Consider the following 23,214-nt stretch of genomic DNA (forward strand, 5'->3'; position numbering starts at 1 on the left):
GAGTGGTTAACGTGTTTGTGTAGCAGAATAATGGTAGATTCCAAGTACTGTGGTTATTGATAGCAGTGTATTAGGTACATCTAATAGTCAGTAATTCCTCTAGAGGAGTTTTTCATGTTAAACCATCATATATAATATTAAGAACTACTTAGCATTCTGGAAAAGAAGTTTTAGTAACAAGCATTGGCTGTATTGTATGCATTTACTTTTATTATATCAATTAGATGTGCATATCTACTTCCTTTCTTCTGAGGATCTTTAATTTCTTCTGTTTTTAAGATTCAGATTGAATGTGTGATTAATCAATTACAGTTTATGTTGTAAGTATAACAGTCTCTAAAGTATTAAATATCAGCCTTTTACTTCTGATATTTGAATGATCTCTGAAGAGGCCACAATGTAGTAGTAATTCATAAGAGCGGTGGATTCTTCTCCCAGATCCTTGAAAGTTAACAGTCTTCATCTCCAGCCTGAATTTAAATAGGGTGTGATAGCATGAGTGGAAGTGAGGGAGACTGCAGAGGTCTCGCTTGGAAATAGTGCTCCGTGGGAGAACATGGGGAAGTTATTTGTACTGCAGAGCTGTCAAGCCTCGTAAGAAAGTGGAGTAGCTGTAAACCAGTGTGCTCCATCCTCCTGTAAGACAGGGCTACAGATTCATGAACCAGGCGGTTATGTAATGAGCTGAGTGGGCCCTGATGTAGGAAAGTGTGATGGGTAAGGATTCTGCGGGAACTAGGGCAGGCAGGCCCCCTTTCGTGGGGGACTACAGTTGCTCTGCTGGGAACGTGGGCCCGTTGTTGCTGGAGATTCTACACTTATATGTAAAATATCTTGATTTTTAAGTGTAGATAACTAATTCAGAGTCAAAAAAAAAAGAAAAAAAAAGAACAAAAGTCAGTGTGGGCCCCACAGCCTGTGGTTTGTGTTTGTGATTTCTGCTTTGAAGGATTCTCTGAGGTATCTAAGCTTGGGGATAAATCATCATTTTTGGTTGTTTAGAAAAAAAAACAATTTATTAACTACTGTACTCCAATTCTTTTTTTCATTTGCATCTTAGTGTGGGACTACAATACTGGCAGAGTGGGAGCACCATTAGTTTGCTGTGAAATCAAATTAAAGAACTGGGAGGAAGGTAATAACCTATTTTAACTGTAGAGCATTAATGCGTATAATACTAAACTTGAGAATTAGAATTGTGTTTCATTTCCTTCCTTTGGAATATAAAATCACCCACAAGTGCTCATTTTTGTTCTTTATAATAGAAATATTCTAGAGCTATGTGAATGCATTTATTTTGCTTGTTTTAAACACGATTCTGAAGAATTAATTGTTTTTGCTTTGTGTCTTATTTTATTACATAAATACATGTAAGAATTATGGCAAAAGCTTGAGAAATGTGCTCAATGAATAATGTTAATAAATTCGGAATGATCATAACTTTATTTTGTAGAAGCAAAATCACAAAATTTTTTCTATGGAACTGAAAATTTTTCCGTATTTTTTCTTCTATCTTTTCCCTGAGGGCTCCAACCCACAATTATTGGAAGTAAATTTTCACTGTAATTCCATAAAAATCTATTGGTTATGTCATTTAAATACTAATCACTTTTTTAGTCTCATTGGATCCTATTAACATGTACATATTATCTGTGATTTGTTTGGGTGTGCTTTTCTTTTATACAAAGTAAAAATAAAGACTTGAAGGCTTAGATGTCAGTAGTCCACTGTTGCAGCAATCTTTTAGCAGAATTAGTGAAAATGTTCGATAAATTTAAACTTGGAGTCATTCTGTAATTATCTGTAAGGAATAAATCTTCTAGATATGTAAGAATTTGATTTTATACAGAGATTCATTGTTCTCTTATCAAGTGCATGATTTAATACCTTTGTCAGTTTATTAATGTGATATTTAAGAATCTCTACAGAATCTTTAAAGGAATTTACCTGTGTAGTATTTGTAATTATTTTGTACAACAGATGGAAGATGTTAGCTTTTTGATTATCACTTTTTTCTTAGAATGGTAGTTTAACAGCGTAAGTGCTTGTGGTTAAGCAACTGAAATTTTGCACCTGGTTTTATGCTCGTGAGTTTTGTTCTTTCATAGTGTCTGCCTTATTTCCTTTGGGAAACTAATTGGATTTAAAATCAGATGTCCCTGTTTAGGAACTGATAGTTTCAAGTTTTCACATGATGTGTACAGGGATAGCAATGTTGAATTAACCCTAAATTACTCTTTGTTTATTAGGTGGATACTTCAATACTGATAAACCACACCCCAGGGGTGAAATTCTTATTGGTGGCCAAAATGTGACAATGGGATACTACAAAAATGAAGCAAAAACAAAAACTGATTTCTTTGAAGATGAAAATGGGCAGAGGTGGCTCTGCACTGGAGACATCGGAGAGTTTGACCCTGATGGTTGTTTAAAGATTATTGGTGAGCTATCTAATATTTTTTTTAAGAGGGACGTTTCTGAAATGGTTTTATAAAAGAGATGAAGTTCTTTAATAATGTGAGAATATGTCTTTATGTAGTGTTGGTATGGTCTATTGCATCGTCCTGGAATATGAAAATTTGTAATGGGGACTGTGCGGAATTCATAAGACTTGACACATTATGAAGTCTCAAAAACTGTGCAACAGCAGTGGTATTTTTAATTACTATTGGATAATCCTGGAAAGTCAAATTCTCAGGGAATGTTCATTTTATGAATTGTTTGGCATCCAGAGGTTATTGGGCAGGGCTCTCCTCTGTCGGAACCATGTCCTTGCCTGTGAGGACTAAGGAAGGCCTGGCAGCTCGATACTGTGACCCACAGGGCGAGCAACACCTTCCTCTGCTTCTCCTCTTGGCTCCTTGTTCTCAGTTGGTGCCATTCTATCCCAGTCGTGCTGACTGGAAACCAGCAGGAGGTGAGAGACTCTGCTCTTCAGTCAGTCCCCACATCTAACCCATAGCCCACTGATGGAACTTCGGAAATAGGCCTCAAGATCGTTCTCTTCTCTGTTTCCTTGTCCCTCTTACACGATCGTAGGTCAGGCCTGCACCTTCTGTCACCCTATTGCAAGAAAGTCCTCTCTGTTGCCGTGCTTGCCCCCTTCAGCACACTGCTCACCGCGGCTGTGCGACTGCTAAACCCCCACCTCACTGGACCACTTTCCTGCTGAAGACCTGCTGGCTCCTCGAGGCTCCGGTCAGGCTGCCTCTGCTGCATGGCCCGGTTCACCTCCCCGCTTCCGTCTCCGGTTGTTTCCTCCTTTCTGCTGCAGTCATTCCAGCTGACACGTCTCTGTTCCACTTGGCTACCGCTCAGTCTGCCCTCATGACTCAGCTCAGGCCTCACTCGCAGGAATTCTTTCCACATAGTTGGAGAAGTCTCAGCACCTAGCTCCCGTGTTGTATGGAGGTCAGAGGCTGTGGCATGGCGCCTCTCTTCAGTTAGAGTGTAAGCTTTCAGATGGCGTTGACTGTGTTCTTTACCTTCCTGGTGTTAATATTTACCAGGAACAAACCCGAAGCCCTGATGATAGGGTCCCTTAATCAGAAACTAATTTTCTTTAAGAATGTATGTAATAGTACAAAGATTGGGGCCCAATTTTATTATGTACTTTTAGTTTTAGCATAACTATTAGAATAAACTTGACAGCAAATTACTTAGTGAATATCCAATATTTTTATGTATTGAAGGTGTTATTAATATTACCCTCCAATGTGCCCCCTCTGGCCTTTTTTGCACAGATCGTAAAAAGGACCTTGTAAAACTGCAGGCAGGAGAGTACGTTTCTCTTGGGAAAGTAGAGGCAGCTTTGAAGAATCTCTCACTAATAGATAACATTTGCGCGTATGCAAACAGGTAAGCCTTTTGAATCCCTGCTGCTGGAAACCTTTGGTGTCGCCTTCCTCTGTGGGCCTTCTTTGTAAAACTGCACCCAGAACTCTGCCTGCTTGTCCGTTGTCCCTGGGAGCGGCCTCTTCTCCGTATCGCTGTTAGCTCATTCTTTCCTTGTGATACTTCCCCTCCTCATCTTCCTCTGTGTCCCTGTTTTCTGCTTTACGTCTCTCGCTGCCATGTCCTTTGTGGTTGGGAGGTGGAGAAAATCAGGTCCTCCTTCCTGCTGCCGTGGTGTTCCTAGCCACCTGTCCCGTTGCATCGGGAAGCTCTCCAGAACCAGTCCAGAGGAAAGGGGGAGCAAGGAAGGACGCGGGGGCTGGGGGTCAGCCAGCAGCACTCTGCTCAGTTCTTACTGCCCTGTTCTGAGCTGGAACCTGCTTGGGACCCTGGCCAGGGCCGAGGCCTTCCACCTTAGCTCTCTGAAGCTGTGGCTTAACACAGAGCATCTCTAACCCGTGATGCTGTAGAGGCAGCTGGGAAGGAGGATTTAAAGTTAAAATTCCAGAAATGCGTTCTTGGGAAGTGTGTTGGAATTTCAGATTGGTGCTCTGATTACATTTTCCGTGACAGTATTTCATGTGGTAATTATTCTCCGGTGTTAATGATCACATATTTCGTGGCCAGCCTGGGAACCTTACTACAAGCACTTGACATAGTAATTATGAAACAATAAAACCTGGTATCAGAAGAATCAATTTAGAAACAGACTTTGAGGGACAGCCCCAGTGAAAGATTTACTACGTTGATTTATAAATGACTCTGTCCCTCAGTTAGCCGTGGAGATCTTCTTTAGTGATGCTGCAGTTCTGGACTTGACACGTGTGTTGCTGACCAGAACTGTCCTCCTCTTCCTGATGCTCCTGCCATTTCTTCGGGGTGCTGCCTTCAGCGAGCACGCTCAGAGCTCCTCCAGCAACACACATTCTCATGATCACAAAAGAGAGAAATAAATAGAATCACCTTACTTTGATTTACTGTCAAATTTCGTTAGATACAGTTTCTGATTTACATTAGCTTTTGTTTTTGTTTAACCTGTTCAAGTGAATTACTGATTTTTAAAGATGAGTTTTCTAATATTTGTAATTTTCTTTTAAAAAATGTGTACATGGCTCTATTTATAATAGTTAGGCATAGCTGAGATTTATCATGACATGTCAGGTTAAGGTTTATTTAGCAGTGAACTCTGCCAAAGCATTGGAACGTGTTATGAATCAGACAGTAAAAGTGGCTCTTGCATGAAATAAGTATGCCGGTACCAAATCTGCCTCATGCATTTTCTTTAAAATAATAGACAGTTAACTACCGAAATGTCAATGTAATCAGTAACTGGTGAACATGGCTAGTCATTGAGTTCCTTCCCTAATCTATCCTTCATGTATTTCAGTTATCATTCTTACGTCATTGGATTTATTGTGCCAAATCAAAAGGAACTAACAGAACTAGCTAGAAAGAAAGGCCTGAAAGGGACTTGGGAGGAGCTGTGTAACAGTTGTGAAATGGAAAACGAGGTACTCAAAGTGCTTTCTGAAGCTGCTATTTCAGGTGAGTGACTGTGAAACTGATTCTGAGACCTGGGGCGGGAAGAGAGTACTTAAATTGATTCATGCTGTTATATTCCAAGGCTTTGCCTACATCGTTTTCTGCCCAGAAACCAATCATATCTTCCTAGTAGATGGAAGAACATACTTATCCGTCCCCCATTCAAGCCCGTCTGTGGGACGCACATGTCCTCTGCACCCACTCCAAATCCTGACTTTGGCTCCCTGTATCAGAGCGTTCTCACCTCTGCAGCTTCTGATTTCCGGGCTGGCCATTTCTCCACGTCCCTTGCCTGTTCCCAAGACCCTGCTCAGCTTCCTGGCCCCCCCAGTCCACAGTGGACCGTCCAAAACTCTTCTCTGCCCTTTCTGCACTGTTAGTGTACTGGTAGTTGGTTGTATTAATAGGTCCTGTACGCACTTTGTGTGTGTGTGTTGACTGGGGCGCGATGAGGCTAGTTTAATATAGTTGGTTTAATAAAAACAGCTATACCTTCTGAGTCATCACCAGTAAGTATTATACAAGTATGTATTTTTATTCTCCTGGGATATGTTCTTCAAGGTTATGAAAAATGTAAATTGCATTTAATCAGATGAAATCATTATTCTGACCGTTTAAATTATGTTTTGTAGTATGTCAGATTGAACATAATGCCAGCATTCTTGGGTAACTCAAAACCTTGGACTGATGTTAAATTGAGCTAATTAATGGATAGTCATTAGAAACCTACATAATTTCTAAGTAAAGTGGAATACTGAAACATTAATAATTAAGCATAATTATGTTTATATACATTTTTACCTCTTATTTTTAAATTTTATGTTTAACAGGTTTATTGAGATGTAATTCACATACCAAACAACTCATCCATTTAATGTGTACAGTTAGATAGTTTGTATTCACAGAGATGTACACCCGTCACCACAGTTTTCGAACATTGTTGTCACTCCGGAAAGAAATCCCGTGTTTGTCAGCAGTCCCTCCGCATCATCCTCCAGCCATCCCAGCCCTTGGCAACCACAGTCTTCCTGCTGCTATAGATTTGCCTTTTCTGGAGATTTTGTATGAGTAGAATCATACAGTATCTGATTTTTTATGACTGGCTTGTACTTAGTGTATTGTTCATCCATGTTTCCTTGTTGTGTCTTCTATCAATACTTCATTCCCTTTTATTGTAATGTAATATTTCATCATATGGTGTATATCACACTTTGTTTATCCATTTATCAATTGGTGGACATTTAGGTTGTTTCCACTTTTGGCTGTTAGTGAATAATGCTGCTATGAACATTTGTATACAAGTTTTTGTGTGGATGTATTTACTTTTCTTGGTTAGACACCTAGGAATGTACTTGCTGGGCCTGCATGAACTTTATGTTGAACCTTTTGAGAAACTACCAGACTGTTTTCCAGAATATTTTTCAAACTTTTTTCTAAAATGGTGGCACGATTTTACATTCCCACTAGTGTTGTATGAGGGTTCCAGTTTCCCCACATGCTTGTCAACACTTGTTATTGATCATGCTTTGGAGTCTAGCCATCCTAGGGGGCATGAAGTAATCACTCACCGTGGTTTTGATTTGTATTTCCCTGGTGGCTAATGATGTTGAGCATCATTTCATGTACTTACTGGCCATTGTATATCTACTCTGGAGAAATGTGTATTCAGATTCTTTGCCCATTTTTTTTTAATCACTATTTTATTGAGGTCATAATAGTTGATAACATTGTTTAAATTTCACTTGTACATTATTATTAGTCAGTCACCATACACATGTGCCTCTTTACCCCTTATGCCCACCCCCTAATCCCCACTCTCCTTCCCTTCTGGTAACCACTAATCTGTTCTCTTTGTCTGTGTGTTTATTTTCCACATATGAGTGAAATCATGTGGTGTTTGTCTCTTTCTGGCTTATTTTGCTTAACATAATACCCTCAAAGTCCATCCATGTTGTTGGAAGTGGGGCAATTTTGTCCTTTTTCGTGGCTGAGTAGTATTCCATTGTATATATATATCTATAGATATAGATACAGATATACACCGTATCTTCTTTATCCAGTCATCAGTCAGCGGGCACTTGGGTTGCTCTCACATCTTGGCTATTGTGAATAATACTGCAGTGAACATTGGGGTGTATAAGTCTCTTTGAATTGTTGATTTCAAGTTCTTTGGATAAATGTCCAGTATGTGATAGCTGGGTGATATGGTATTTCTATTTTTAATATTTTGAGATATCTGCATACTGTTTTCCATGGTGGCTGCACCAGTTTGCATTCCCTCCAGCAGTGTATTTGGGTTCCCTTTTTTCCACATCCTCTCCAGCATTTGTTATTTTTTGTCTTGGTAATTATAGCCATTCTAACGGGTGTAAGGTGATATCTAAGGTGTAGTTTTGATTTGCATTTCCCTATTGTTTAGTGATGCTGAACATCTTTTCATGTGCCTATTGGCCATCTGTATATTTTCTTTGGAAAAATGGCTGTTCGTATCCTCTGCCCATTTTTTGATTGGGTTGTTTGGTTTTTCTTGTTGTTGAATTGTGTGAGTTCTTTATATATTTTGGACATTAACCCCCTGTCGGATATATGATTTGCAAATATTTTCTCCCAGTTGGTTGGTTGTCTTTTTGTTTTGTTCCTGGTTTCCTTTCTCCTTTGTAGAAGCTTGTTAGTCTGACATAGTCCCATTTGTTGATTTTTTTCTTTTGTTTTCCTTGGCCAAGTTGACATGGTATTCAAAAAGATGTTCCAAGGCCGATGTGAAAGAGTGTACTGCCTATATCTTCTAGGAGTTTTATGGTTTTATGTCTTACCTTCAAGTCTTTAACCAATTTTAAGTTAATTTTGTATGGCGAAAGATAGTAGTCTTTCATTCTTTTGCATGTGGCTGTCCAATTTTCCAACACCATTTATTGAAGAGACTTTCCTTTCTCCATTGTATCTTCTTGGCTTCTTTGTTGAAGATTACCTCTCCGTAGATGTGTGGTTTTATTTCTGGGCTTTCATTTCAGTTCCATTGATCTGTGTGTGTGTTTTTGTACCAGTACCATGCTGTTTTGATTACTGAAGCTTTGTAGTATATTTTGAAGTCAGGGATTGTGATGCCTCCAGCTTTGTTCTTTTTTCTCAGGATGGCTTTAGCTATTGGGAGTCTTTTGTTGCCTCATGAATTTTAGGATTCTTTGTTCTGAAGAATGTCATTGGGATTCTGGTTAAGATTACATTGAATCTGTAGATTGCTTTGGCTAGTATGGATATTTTAACTATGTTTATTCTTCCAATCCATGTGCATGGACTATCTTTCCATTTCTTTATGTCATCATTGATTTCTTTCAATAATGTCTTATAGTTTTCATTGTATAGGTCTTTCACCTCTTTGGTTAAATTTATTCCTAGGTATTTTATTCTTTTTGTTGCAATTTTAAATGGGGTTGTATTCTTGAGTTCTTGTTCTGTTAGTTCGTTATTAGACTATAGAAATGCAACTGATTTTTCTAAGTTGACTCTGTGCTCTGGAACTTTGCTGGAGTTGTTGGTTTATCTCCTTGCTCAAGGCTTTGTAAACCCTTTCTTTTTTGCTTTTTTTTTTACCCCAGGTATGAGGTCCTTCTTAATCACTTCATGTAGGGGGGACTCTTGTGATGAACTCCCTCAGCTTTTGTTTATCTGGGAAAGTGTTTGCTTCTGCCTTGTATTGGAAGGATATTTTCACTGGATGGAGTATTCTTGGCTGAAAGTTTTTGTCTTTCAGTATTTTGAATCTATTCATTCCACTCTCTCCTAGCCTGTAATGTTTCTGCTGTGAAATCTGCGGAAAGCCCAATAGGGGTTCCTTTGTAGGTTGTTTTCTTCTGCCTTGCTGCCCTTGATATTTTTTCTTTTTTGTTGACATTTGCCAATTTTAATGGTACATGTCTTGGAGAAGGTCTTTTTGCGTCGATGTAATTAGGAGTTCTATTAGCTTCATTTATATGTATTTCCAGCTCCTTTCTCAGGTTTGGGAAGTTCTCAGCTATTACTTCTTTGAGCAAGCTTTTTGTTCCTTTCTCCCTCACTTCTCCCTCTGGAATACCTATAATCCTTGTGTGGCATTTCCTAGTTTAGTCATATATTTCTCGGAGAATCTTTTTGTTTCTTTTCAGTCTTAGCTCTCTCTCCTCCATCTGCAACATTTCTGTTTCTGTCCTGTAAATTACTGATTCTCTCCTCCATAATATCAGCTCTGTTTTTTAAGGACTCCAGATTTTCCTTTATCTCATTCATTGTGTTGTTCATCTCTTAACATTTCTGATTTTTTTTAATAGTTTCAGTCTCTTTTGTGAAGAATTCCCTCTGTTCATTAATTTTATTCCTGAGATCATTAAACTGTCTTTGAGTTTTCTTGTAACTTGTTGAATATTTTTATGATAGCTAGTTTGAATTCTCTCATTTAAATTGTAAATTTCTGTGACTTCAGGATAGATTTCTGGGTTCTTGTCATTTTCCTTCTGGTCTGGAGTGTTAATCTACCTCTTCATGCTATTAGATGAGGTGGACTTTTGCTAACGTATAGTGGTCCTGTCTGGTCACAGATTCCACCTGCCACCACTGAGTGGGGAGCAGGAGTGGGGTTTCCTGAGCCCTCTGCCACCCTGGCAGATGTGCCTGTCCGTTGGAAGCTCTGAAGACAGGGCCTGTCTGCATTTGCCCACTGGATGCTGCTGCTTTACACACATATGTGCAGGCGCTCTGGCGAGGATCCCTGTTCTGGCCTACTGGCTGAGCTGGTGTGCCAGGTGGTGAGGGGAGGGGCGCTGTCGTTGGCGTGCCAGATCCCACATGCCCCAACTCTGCACTTCTCTCTGCCGGCCTGGGCTGCTCAGCTTGATGTGAACACCTCCGCGATTGCTTTGCTGCCTTGGTGTGGAGTGTTCTCACAGGCTGCGGGGCAGCTCCATGAGCACAGTCATTCCCACAGTGGGCTGCCGTTTTCCCCTTCTCCTCTCAGTGTCACGTGCCGGCTGCTGGCGAGGTCCCATGCCCTAGATCACTACTGCTTGGGAGGGAGAGATCGCCTTACCTCCTTCCACTGCCTCCTGGGTGGTCCATCTTCAGGCATATGGCTCTGTGGATGTCTAAGACGTCTGTTGTGTTGTGTGAATGTCCTTTTCCTTGTCTCTTAGTGGGGAGAGACTAAGGGATAAGCTCACTCCAGCATGATGCTGATGTCACTCAAACCTTTGCCCATCTTTTTAATTAGGTTTTTTTGTCTTTTTGTTATTGAGTTGTATAAGTTCTGTGTATATTCCAGATACAAGTTCAATATCAGATAGGAGATTTGTAAATATTTTCTCCCATTCTGTGGGTTGTGTTACTTTCTTGATGGTATCCTTTGAAGCATGACAGTTTTGCTTTTTTGTTTTGTTTTGTTTTGTTTTGTTTTATTTGAGGACGATTAGCCCTGAGCTAACATCTGTTGCCACTCCTCCTCTTTTTGCTGAGGAAGACTGGCCCTGAGCTAACATCTATTCCCATCTTCCTCTATTTATGTGTGGGATGCCTGCCACAGCATGGATAGATTGATAAGCAATGTGTAGGTCTGTGTCCGGGATTCGAACTGACGAACTCTGGTTTTCTGAAGCAGAGCCGGCTGAATTGAACTGCTGCACCGCTGTGTTTGACTTTTGATAGAACACAGTTTCTTTCTTTTGTTGCTTGTGCTTCGGTGTCACATCTGAAAAACCATTGCCTAATCCAAGTCACCAAGTTATACCCCTGTGTTTTCTTCTAAGACTTGTATAGTTTTAGCTTTTACATTTAGATCCTTAATCCTTTTGAGGTAATTTTTTATATGTGATGTGAAAAATGGATCCAAATTTATTCTTAAGCAAAATCTAAATTAGGTTTACACCTGAGAACCAGAATCAGTTGGCTATATGTGTATGTTAAGAGACTTATTGTAAAGAATTGGTTTCCATGGTAGTTTGGGTCCAGGCAGGCGAACAGCCTGTTGAAGGGTCAGGGGAACTCTTAGGTATGGGCTGGAGCTCCTGCCCACAGGCGGGATTGCTTCTTGCGTGAGGAGCCCTCAGCTCTGTCCTCAAGGCCTTTCAGCTGCCTGAAGCAGGCCCACTGAGATTATTTAGGATAATTTCCCTCATGTAAAGGAAACTGATTATAGACTTAATCACCTCTACAAAATACCTTCAAAGCTGCACCTAGATTAGTGTTTAACTGAATAACTGGGAGCTCTAGCCCAGCCCAGTTGACACATAGAACTGACCATCACAGTCCACCCCTTGCCAGCTTGGCATCCATGTACATCTTAGTTAATAGTTAATTTCCAAGTAAAGACAATAGCAGAGTCAGACTTCAGGCTAACATGACACAACTGTTCTGCAAACAACTGAAAATGCATTCGCCTCTTCCCCACAAAAGGACGCAAACTCCACGAGTGATGTTTGCTCTTCTCCTTTGCTATCCTGTAACTTCGTAAATACCATGAGATAAAGCTAACTTATCAATACACATTATGTTAGATAGGAGAAAAAGAGGGAAGAAAACAAAAATATTTGCTAAATTGAACGTATATACAAATATATTGATAACAGAATAGGATGAAATACTCAAATTATTGCAGTCCTTATTTCTCCAGCTGGTCCCATGGGTGTAGCTGTGTTTATTTTCCCAAAACACTGGTTTAGATGATGTTGCTATACAGTGAACATAATTTTAAGTCAGGTCATGGCATGCAGTGTTGAGCAGTTTGAAATTTAAAAATTTACGTGGTCTTTCTCGTGCTAGCTTTTTTAGTTTCCCGCACATCTCAGTAGTGCCAGACTCCCCTGTCCCTTGAGTCCTGTGGTCCGTGCCTGACTGCCCGTGCTCATAGTGGTTTTTCCTCCTGGAAACCACTCCTGAAGTACTTTTAATCTTTGAAGAACTAAAACTGTTTGTTATCTCTACTATGTTTATTTTTTCAAGTTAGAGTTAATATATCTCTTTTGCTCCCAAGGCACTTATACCTTTAACTGAGTACTTTTTAAAAAAATATATATATAATTATGGCTAGGTATTCACCTGTTTCCCCTTGTTAGAGTCTATACCACTTGAAAGCAGAAACTATTCATTTTTGTATTTTTAAAGAATGTTTAGTAAAAGCACTTTACAGTCTTTTTCAATAGATATTTGTTGAATGAATGCTGGAAAAATAAGTCTTACTAAGGAAATGTGTGTCTTAAAACGATATCTCCCTCTTTTCCCTCCCTCCCTCCATCATTGAGAGTGCACTGGGTATCAGACAGTGTGTTGGGGACACAGTAGTGAGCAGACACTCTGTCCTCACAGCTCACAGTGAGTGTCCTGGTTCAGTTAGAAGGTTCTCTTTAAACTTTATTGTTTTTTAGTTTCTAAAGGGATTATGATCTTTATAATAAATTCAAAGAAAACAGATAGATATAATGTAAAAAGTGGTGTTCCCCTTGCCTTAATCCTGGATCTTAGCCCCTAGAAGTATACGCTTTACAGTTTGGTATGTGTCCTTCTCGTCCTACACGTCTAGATGCAGATAAGTTTATCTGGTATTAAAAAATAACTTGCCTTTTTTTGACCTAACAATATATTACAGATCTCTTTACACACCCATCCCATATAGATCTAACTCATTTCTGATGACTGAATTGTATTCTGTTTTATGCTTATATCATAATTTATCTAATTCATTGTATTGATGGATGTGTAGATTTTTTAAACAGTTTTTTGCTGCTGTGCTCATGCATATCTGTGTTTTTACTTATACTAGTGTTTCTGAGGGATAGATTGCTTAGATGTGAGTTTCATGGGCCATTGGTTGTACATTCTGACGGATGCTCAAAGGCTGGGGAAGTTAGACTGTTTGCTAAGAATTGTAATTATACATTTTTCATGCCTTTGCATTTACGTTTTCTTTTTTGTTTGTTTGTTTTACTATCTCAGCAAGTCTGGAAAAGTTTGAAATTCCAGTAAAAATTCGTTTGAGCCCTGAACCGTGGACCCCTGAAACTGGTCTGGTGACAGATGCCTTCAAGCTGAAACGCAAAGAGCTTAAAACACATTACCAGGCGGACATTGAGCGAATGTATGGAAGAAAATAATTATTGTCTTTCAGCATCAGTTTGCTACAGGGAGCTCAGATCAAATAGGGAAATACTTGAAATGCATGTCTCAGACTGTGAGGCGAACTCCATTCCTCATATTAAACCTAAACTGTTATTTCTCATGACATCACCATTTTTAACCCACAGGATTAGTAAAATATTAAGACAGCAAACTTGTGTCTGTCTCTTCTTTCTTCCCTCCTCCAGTTCACTTTCCCACCTAGGACTGCGCTTGTCAGCATGAGGACTTTCTGAATCATACTGGGGAACAGTGATTTTAAAACCTCAAGTTTTTAAACATGATTTATATGTTCTGTATAATGTTCAGTTTGTAACTTTTTAAAGTTTGGATGTATAGAGGGATAAATAGGAAATATAAGAATTGGTTATTTGGGGGGCTTTTTTACTTACAGTATTTAAAAATGCAAGGGTATGGATGTGGAATTATGTAAATTTCAAATGCCTATCAATCAAATCATTGTTGAACAAAAGATTTGTTGCTGTGTAATTATTGTCTTGTAAGCATTTGAGAGAAATAAATATACCCATACTTAACGTTTTAAGAAATTGAGACCTTGTGAATATATGCCTGACATCGTCTTCTTTATATATTTATTTTTTATTAGAAAAAATCGAAGTTTGGTTGGTGCTGCATGAAACAAAATAGCAATAGAGGGTTATGATTTAATAGTAAAGAAGAAAACACAGCGTGTAGTCACAGCACTGGGTAATGAGTCTGTATAGCTTCCCGTCAGCGTACACAGTCTGCCCGTTAGCTTCTGAAACTAGGGGAATATCCAGGCAATTCTAAAAGTTAGGGTACAATTTAAAAAACAAAGGATAGAAAGTTGTTCTTTATTTCCTGGACCATATGTATATTTATGACACATTAGTCAAGGAAAATTATTCTATCCCACTCTCTTACTTTTAGTCTAGACGTTTAATCATATATCTCATTTCAAAATTAGGAATTTCTTTTGATGGTTTGGGTGGGGAGTGTGTGTGCATCAGTGTCTGTTGGTAGCTTATTAAAAAAGCACCTTACCTTTTCCTTCTCCCATAACCTTTCTGCACTAGAACATGAAATAATTTAGAATGCTCTGAGTACAGCATTCTTACTAAGACACATGGGACTTTAATTAACTTTGTAATGAGGTGAGTTAAGATTTAATTTGCAGGTTTTTGTGTCAGTGTGAGCATTCTTTGTGGTTCTAAAAACATTGCTATGTATGATACATAGTCTTTACATATGTGTTGCTTGTCTCTCGTTATTTGAACATTATCAAGAGTAATATTGCACTAGTTAAGATGTGTTCAAATCAGGACTTTAAAAAAATCACAGGTACCATGTTTTTCGTATCAGTTATTTTCCTGATTCTCAGTTACTTCAGGCATCAAAGGCAAAAAAAAAAAAAAAAGGAAAGATAGGAAAGTAGATCTGTGTAGGATGTTGGGAGTGTTGAAGACCCAGGGCCCTGTGATTCTGGGTCATGTCACAAACACGTCATATTTGGTGATATTACAATATGGTGTTTTGTTTTGAGCTTTTCTTGTATTTTTGTATATTTGTATTATGTTTTGAATGCTTTCCTCATCATAGTTTAAATTTTCATAAAATTGGAAAAATTTGGAAAAACTGCCAAGCAGAAGTAAAAATGTGAAGGAAACTAAATGGAACCTCTTTATCAGGATGTTGTGATCTAAAAATGAAAGTCAGGGTGGGTGGAGAGAATTTGTTACTCATGCTTTATCTTTAGAATAATTGTTTGCTTTCAAATGATTTTTGAAAAGTTGTATTTACAAAAAAGTTCAGTGCTTCAAAGGGGAGAGATCAGTATAATTGTGACTTCAAATAGTATCATGAATATGTACCCTATCACTGATTCAGAATAAAAGTTGTTTCTTTTCAGAAACACCTAATAAGGCTGGTTTAATCTGTATCTAGTTCCATGCTGCTCATTTTTTATAGTTCCTTTTGGTACTAAAATATCAGATGCCAGGTGTCAGATGCCACAGCAGAATGTGGAATGAAGTAAGTAGAATCCCCTTCAAACAAATTACTCTCTCACCCACCCAGCTTGAGTCACTTGAAAAATAGCATCTTTTAATATTACCCTTTCAAAAAGAAAAAGTTGGTTGATTTAAAAGAAAAACACAAGACAGCTGTAATTCCGTTAAAAGAAATACTGGTTTAACCAGAAGATACTTGGGGAGGAAAACTTTCATGAATTTCAAATATTAAATGCACGCACAAATATTAGATCCACGCATCCGAAAATCGACCATGGAGCCTGAAAGAATGGTTTCTAAGAACTATTGTTTTCTGGAAATGCAAGCTGTGTGAAGAATTCTTAAACCTCTCCTGTTCCAATAAGCTCAGCAGTTGATAGCTCGTGGATTGGTGGCCGCCTCCACTTCTCTCCTTTCCCTACATCCCCCCTTCCCCTGCTGGGATTTTAAGCCTCAACTTACATTAACGTTTTTACTGATAACAGAACAAAACTAAAAGTGGTGTCTACTTTCTAAGTACTGCTGTGTTTCTGAGTAACGCCTTCGATATCCGTGATGTTCTCTAAAGCTTGCAGATTTTCCAGCAATGTTTAAAAATAGGTTAGTTTGGAATAACTTTTTGCTGCTAATATACACAAGATTTTATAGTTTTTAAACAATTACTCCCTGTGATACAACTTTAAAACTTAAAAACAATCTCTGACGTGTGGGTTCTTTCTTTTGTAGGAAGATTATGTGCATCTGTGGCGTTTTGAAGGGGGATCTGCTTTTAAACGGTGTACATACTGGACCACACTGAAATGTAATGTACCCTTTCAGTATACTTACAATTGGGTGTTTACCATGAGTTCATTTTCAATGTCATCTTGGTTATTGCTGTTTTCTGCTTGAGGAAGTGTATGTCCTAAAGAAGCAACATAGCTACATGGTATGGATTATTTATTTGTAACTTGACATGAAGTTTGAAGAATAAAGATACGTAAAAAAGTTTCTGATGGTGAAACTCAGTATTTTCTTTTTCTAAAAAAAAAAAAACCTCTTCATAGTAAAAGTCAAACTTGCATTGACATTCCTGAATTACTTGCTGAAAAAAGAGTTTGGGGAATTTCCTTTGTTGGCCTACCAATCCACTTGAAGGGAAATGTCTTGTTCTAGAAATTTCGTTCTTAATCTGCTTAATCTGCTAGCATTCTTCTAGCCCTCTATCCTTCCATCCAGCTTGCCCTCCCCTCCTCCTCCCCACTCCTGCCTTTCGGTTTTGACAGTGCAGAAGCTCTGCTGTCGACATGTTAAAGTCAGTGCTGATGAAATGTTTTCTACTGTTAACAATATTTGCATAACATGAGTCTTGAATAGAGATGATAAATTAAAATTTGGGGGGGGAAGCAATGTGGCAACCATAAAATATCTAGATTTTGTGCCAACATTTAATCCTATAGTTGTGGGAGGAAGAGTTCTGTCATGCCATGTTGTCTCAGAAACCAACCCTTCCTTGCCCTCAACTATCAGTTCCTGTTTGTTTCTGACAAAGCTGGGTATAACCTGCACCTTTATACTAACATACTTTTTAAAAAGTAGGTCTTTCTACATCATCCTGTAACTGGCAGAACCTTCAATTAAGCGTCTAGCGGCTTCACTGTTTTCTTGCATCAATGTAAAGAGATCATTGTGCCTCATTTCTCTGTCATTAACTTTGCTCAGATTATTCTTTTAAACATTGGTAGCTTAATATTTCTACCGCACAAAATACATCTGTAATCTTAGGATGAGGCAGCTGGGTCTGTATTGTTATGGAAAGATTCTTTGGACATACTGTATAATAGCAGGCTGTGTACACACATGTAACCTGATTTAAGTAGTAAAATATGTTATCTTCCATCTGATCCACCCCCCCAACCTCACCCACCCAACCCCCTGCCAAAAAGCCCAGCTTGTCTCATTCCATTCTAATGGGTCCACGGTCAAACATGTAGGCTGCAAGACACATCCACTTCAGAAACACTTCTGGCCCCAGAGCCTTAACATGGTGCCTAGGCCCCTGAGGAGGCATTCAATAACTCAGTGATTAAAAATGTTAACAAAATTATAATGGAAATGCATATGTGTCCATGTTTAATGTTATGTGCATTTTTCTAGTTCAGTTCAGACTTTTGAAAACACTTTTCACCAACCCTTCCTCATTACTGTCCTTATTTATTGATACCTTTGAATACTGTTGACTCTGGTGAGATTCATTCAGAAGCAACTTCTCCCATTTGGTGATTCCTCGTTAGATTAATCCTTGTTCTTTGTGAAGAAAGGCTATTCTCCTGTGTGAGTTCTGTTACCAATAAAACGGGGTGTCAGGTTGAAGCCTTTTCTGCACAGGTTACTTTTACGGAAGTATAGCTTCTCTCCAGTATGGGTTTTTTTGATGCTGACAATTTTCCCGCATTTAGTGCACTTACAGATTTTTCTTTCTGGAATGTGTTCTCTCATTTTGAGAGAGGGATGAGCTACAGGTTTTCCCACGCTGTCTGCATGTGCAGGGTTTCTTTACAGGATTCCCGGTGAGTTCTTTCATGTTTAGTCAAGGGCAAGCTACAGGTGAAGATTTCCCCACAGTGACCGTGTTTGTGGGGTTTCTCATTTATAAATGATGTTGACTGAAGAGTGCATCATAACTAGATTTTCCCACTTCACATTCGTAGTTTTTAATTTTTTTAGAACTTGTATGAACCCTCACATGTTGAATAAGGGAGGGGCAGTCCCTAAAGACTTTATCAAAATTTTACAATCATAGGATTTTGTCCCTGTATGATTTTTCACATGGCTAAGTGGTGACTAAGACAGCAGTTTTCAAACTTTTTGGTCTCAGGATCTTTTTGCAATCTGACAGAAATTATTGACAAAATTATTGAGGACTCTTTCTAGTCCTGTTGAGGACTTTTTTGGTTTTGTGGCTTACATCTATTGATATTTTAAGACACAATCTTTTTCTTTCTAAAGTGTTTGTGCTTTACCATGAAATGTGAGGAATTTAGGAATCATTCACTTTGGTTTTCCTTAATGACCATAGTCGTATGAAGAGAAAAAGTTTTAAGTGAGAGACAAGGGTCCCCCCATCCCTGACTCCCAGCTTCCCACTGGGAAAAAACAAAATGGTAGCTGTTCGAAGAACACAGTGTGAAAGATTGGTTCCGTGATATTGCAAAATCCCATATTCATTCAAAAAATAGGAATGAAAAACCTGCCACTATCTTGTCCAAATAATTTGATGCCCCAGCTTTCAAGATTTTATTGATCAAAGCCTTTAGCTCCAATGCCTGTCTTGGCCATTGGGCTTTGTCAGCCCTCATGGACATATTCCGGACCTTGTCATTCCTCAGAAGTACTCAACATCTGAAATGGGAGAAGGGGAGGATGTTGAAGACTAAATGGCTGAATAGGATCAGAGAATGGCTTTAACGGCAGGCCTGGATGGGCAGGGTGTTCAGGCTGGTTGCCAAGGATGGAGAGGGGCGGGAAGGTGCTCATGTATAAAATATTAACTCTAACAACCCAGCAATGTGTGGGCCTGGAAGGCCTGGAGTCTGGTGCTGAGAGATGGCCCTCATGGTCCCTCAGCCACCCAAACCCATTGCAGCCTCCTGCCCCTTTTGAGTACTTCCCAGGCCAGCCCAGGGCACCTTCCTTTCCCCTGCTACGTGCTCTGCCTGCCCTGCATAGTAGCCCTCAGCTCAGCTTCAGCACTGACCTAGCATCACTTACTCACCTCGCTGGGCCTGAACGATTTCTGCCTCGAAAGGATTGTGGCAAAACCTCTGAGAATAAAAGGAAGTTCCCACAAATGTAAGGAAAGACTGCTCTTCTATAGCCATGGTCACCAGTAGCCACCAGAATCTATTTGAAACCTGTTCAATTGATCAATAGCTCATCTTATTTTGGAAAGCAAGATCCATCAGGTTGGAAAATGTTCTTATGTTTTTCGCCCATTTGCAGGAATCTAAGAAAATACCTGAGATGTGGATTGAGAGTTCTTGCACAGAGGCCTTCCTTGTGGAGTTGTTTATAGTAACCATCAATTGGAAACAACCTAAGTGCCCTCATACCTAAATAGCTAAATATTATATAACATCCACTTGAATGATTATATTGGCAAGAAAAGTGTTTATATAACTTTTTATCCATAAGGATTATTTCTTATGAGTTGTTTGGGGAGAAGAAAGTGGGAATAAAAATTCAAAAGGCACTTCAGGTCATAAAATTATATGTGTGAGTGTGTGTGTGTTGCATGTATATTGTATAGAAAAAAGCCTGGAAGGAAATGTGCCAACATGGTGGTCATTATGGAAATGTGGCTGACTTATTTTTCTCTTCATGCTTTCCTTTATTAAAATTTTTTTACAATGGCGTTACTGCTATCATAAAAATGCAAGTTTATGAGATTAAATAGTTTAAAGCTTTTTTATTTTTCTTATCCTAACAAAATTAATAATTTTTAAGAAAACAGTCTTGAAATTGTCTCATGTTTTGGTAAAGAAATAACCAGAAACTCTTTTATTTTCTAATCTCATTGTATTTATATTAGTTTCCTAGGGCTGCCATTCACATGGTACCACAGTTTGGCTTTCACTTAAAGCAGCAGGACTCTGTTCGCTCACGGTTCTGGAGGCCGGAAGTCTGAAATCAAGGTGTCGGCTGGCCGTGCTCCCTCTGAAAGCTGCAGGAGAATCTTTGCTTGCCTTTTGCTGGCTGTGGTAGTTCGCCGTGGTCTTTGGCGTTCCTTGGTGTGTGGATGCATCCCTCCGATGCTTGTCTGCGCATCGCATTCTCCCCATGTCTTCACATCGTCTTCTCTCTGTGCCGATCTCTGTCCAAATTTCCCCTGTTATAAGGACACAGTCACATTGGATTAGGGCCCACTCTGCTGACCTCATCTTAACCCGGTCATCTGCAATGACCCGTCTCCAAATAAGGTCACATTCTGCGGTACCAGGAGTTAGAACTTCGACATTTCTTTTTGCTGGGGGACGCAACTCAACCCTTAACTGTCTTTGTATGTTTTTTGAAAGCTTTCTTCAATTATACTCGTGCTTATCAATCTTGTTCTGTTTGTTCTATCTTTACAATGTGATATTTGAGTATCTGTCCCTGTCTTCTATGCTTGCACTAAAAAATTGCTTTCTCTGGTAATTCCCTCCCTGTTCTGTATGTCTCTATTTTCTGTTGTTAATCTGATTTTTCTTCTTATTTACTGCTTCATTACGCTATTGGAATTTTTCTATAACTGAATTCTGTGGAACGTTTGCCCCCCAAACAGATCTTTTCTGAACTCTTTGTGTGTATCCAATAGATTTGTTATGTCTTTCCCTCTCCCCCTTTTTAATGTAGAATTTTGTCAGTATTAGGTCAGATGGTATATTGTTTTCACATCCATTTAAATAAGTGTGAGTAATTTGCTGATCTTTTTAAACAGCTCCCATGAGAAAAGGGAAATTCGGAGATTTCTCCCCTCTTTTTTCCTGAAAGTTGCTCAGTTCTCCTTTGTCTTTTGGGTTTGTTTTTGGCTGGCTTTCTGATTCAGGTTCTCGGCATTCGGCATTCGGTGTTGTCCCTGTCATCCCTGCTTCCTGCCCCCAGGCCAGCGGCCACCCCTGCAGGATCATTGCGCCAAATGTCCTTTAAAGGCCAGGCCTGTGGCTCCATCCTTACTGTAATATCCTTTTTAAAAAGCTCTTATTTGAAAGTAATTTCAGACATAAAAAGTTGCAAAAATGTTCTATTAGTTTGTTGAGAATTGCTAATCTAACATTATACATGAATTTATGCTCATTAAATTTCTAGCAATTCAGAAATGTAGACTAAAAATGAAAATCCTCCATAGATACACAGAGTTTATAAAGAGCATGTTATGGGCTGAATTATATCCCCCCCAAATTCATGTATTGAAGCTCTAACCCCAGTACCTCAGAATGTGGTAATTAAATTAAAATGAGGCCTTAGAGTGGGCCCTAATGCAGTATGACTGGTGTCCATATAAGGGGAGATTAGGACTCAGACACACACAGAGGAAAAAACACAAGAAGACAAGCCAAGGAGACAGGCCTCAGAAGAAACCCACCCTGCCGACACCTTCATCTCGGACTTCCAGCCTCCACAGTTGCTGTTTAAGCCTGTCAAGCTGTGGTATTTGCTCTAGAAGCCCTGGAAAGCTAGTAGAGAACATAACTGAACCACAGTCTGTCTTCTGTAAGTTGCCTTTTGTCATCAGTAGTATACGTTGGGCATCTTCTGATGTCAGTGTGCCTAAGTTGACCTAATTAATTAATAAATTGATCTTTTTAATGGCTACATAGTATTCCACATCATGGATGTATTATAATGTATTTTATCCTTCTTTTATTGCTGGGCATTTCGGTTACTCCAAGTTTTAGTACTAGAATCAGTGTGACAACAAACAGCCCCTACTAACGTTTTTGTGCGTAAGTGGAGATTCTTCTATAGGCTAGCTCCCTAACAGTGAACGGGCTAGATCAAACCTTACAAGGTTTGCAAGCTATCCAATCATTACTTTGTTTTGAACGCATATATGCTGACTCCTCGGGTCAATTTAAATTCCTGAGGACGTGGATAATTTAGGGAACCTTCGTATCCCCAAGTCTAGTGTAATATGTCTTTCTTCTGAGAGATTCTGAATGAGTGTTTGCTATAGTATTGTTTCCATCAACTAGCCTTTGATCCAGGCTGAAATGCAGGGAACAAGGGGGAAAAGGATGTGCATTGTGACCCAGGCCGGCCCCATCCTGCCAGTTTCTGTGGTCACTGTGTCCCCTTAGGATTTTTTGTCATGTATTCTCCACCTCCTCCCTTCCCCCATCTATTCTCTCTGATTGTAAATAATAATTTGATATGCCTTTTGAGTCACTTGGGGAATTGTTCTGCCCTTTCCCAGGAATACACTAATAATGAGCAAAATAAAAATGAATACAGTACATCAATCAGACCGAGGCTCATGCAAGCATTTAATGGAGAACCGAAGACAGCCCTGCCTCTGTGTCTCTTACGTTCCCTCCTCCGCAGCATTTATAGGAAGCAGCGGGGGCCGTGTGGGGATAAGTGATGTTGCTGTCACAGCATCTGCCACTTATTCCCCTTCTGTGAATCACCAGCCCTGTGATGCTGTCCACCATGCATGCTGACTGTCACCAGCTCCGCAGCTTCCCGTCTTCCCAAAGTGGCACAGACGCAGAGCCTTTCTCCTACAGAATCATGAGCTGCTGGCAGAGCAGGAAATGCTATTTTCATGGGTAGAGAGGATGATGGACGCAGACTCACCAGAGCGAGACACCCACAGTCACTGGTCACATACATGCCCTTGATGTCGAAACTGATCGTGGATATGTGAAGAAAAGGATGGTTTGTAAATTGCAGTGTCAGTAATAAGAATTGCTTTTTGAATTTTGTGATTGGTCTCTCCCTTTTTTTTCCCCGAAGTCTTTCCTGCTTTTTCTTTTCCTTTAAAGATACAGAGAAATGACTTAAGTTTTATTGGAAAAACCTCTCGAACAGCCATGCTCTGTAAGACACTAACAATTCTCATGCTTGTAGGTTCTGGAATAACAATAATTATAACAGTTAACACTAAGAAATTGCCAAGTATCTGATGCGTGTT

The 23,214-nt window shown here is 39.3% G+C and overlaps 1 protein-coding gene across 3 annotated transcripts in view; it reads left to right on the forward strand.

The window, feature by feature from the left end:
- Positions 1-14,117, forward strand: part of ACSL3 (acyl-CoA synthetase long chain family member 3) — a 73,120-nt gene extending 59,003 nt beyond the window's left edge. For all 3 annotated transcript variants that reach the window (XM_070618398.1, XM_070618400.1, XM_070618399.1), the window contains 5 exons: positions 1,061-1,135; positions 2,250-2,441; positions 3,744-3,858; positions 5,282-5,439; positions 13,390-14,117. In XM_070618398.1, the coding sequence (XP_070474499.1) occupies positions 1,061-1,135; positions 2,250-2,441; positions 3,744-3,858; positions 5,282-5,439; positions 13,390-13,547 (698 nt within the window). In that variant the 3' untranslated portion in view covers positions 13,548-14,117. The remainder of the gene's footprint in view (positions 1-1,060; positions 1,136-2,249; positions 2,442-3,743; positions 3,859-5,281; positions 5,440-13,389) is intronic.
- The last annotated feature ends 9,097 nt before the right edge of the window (positions 14,118-23,214 follow it).

Source organism: Equus przewalskii, chromosome 5, assembly GCF_037783145.1.
Source record: "Equus przewalskii isolate Varuska chromosome 5, EquPr2, whole genome shotgun sequence".
NCBI lineage: Eukaryota > Metazoa > Chordata > Mammalia > Perissodactyla > Equidae > Equus > Equus przewalskii.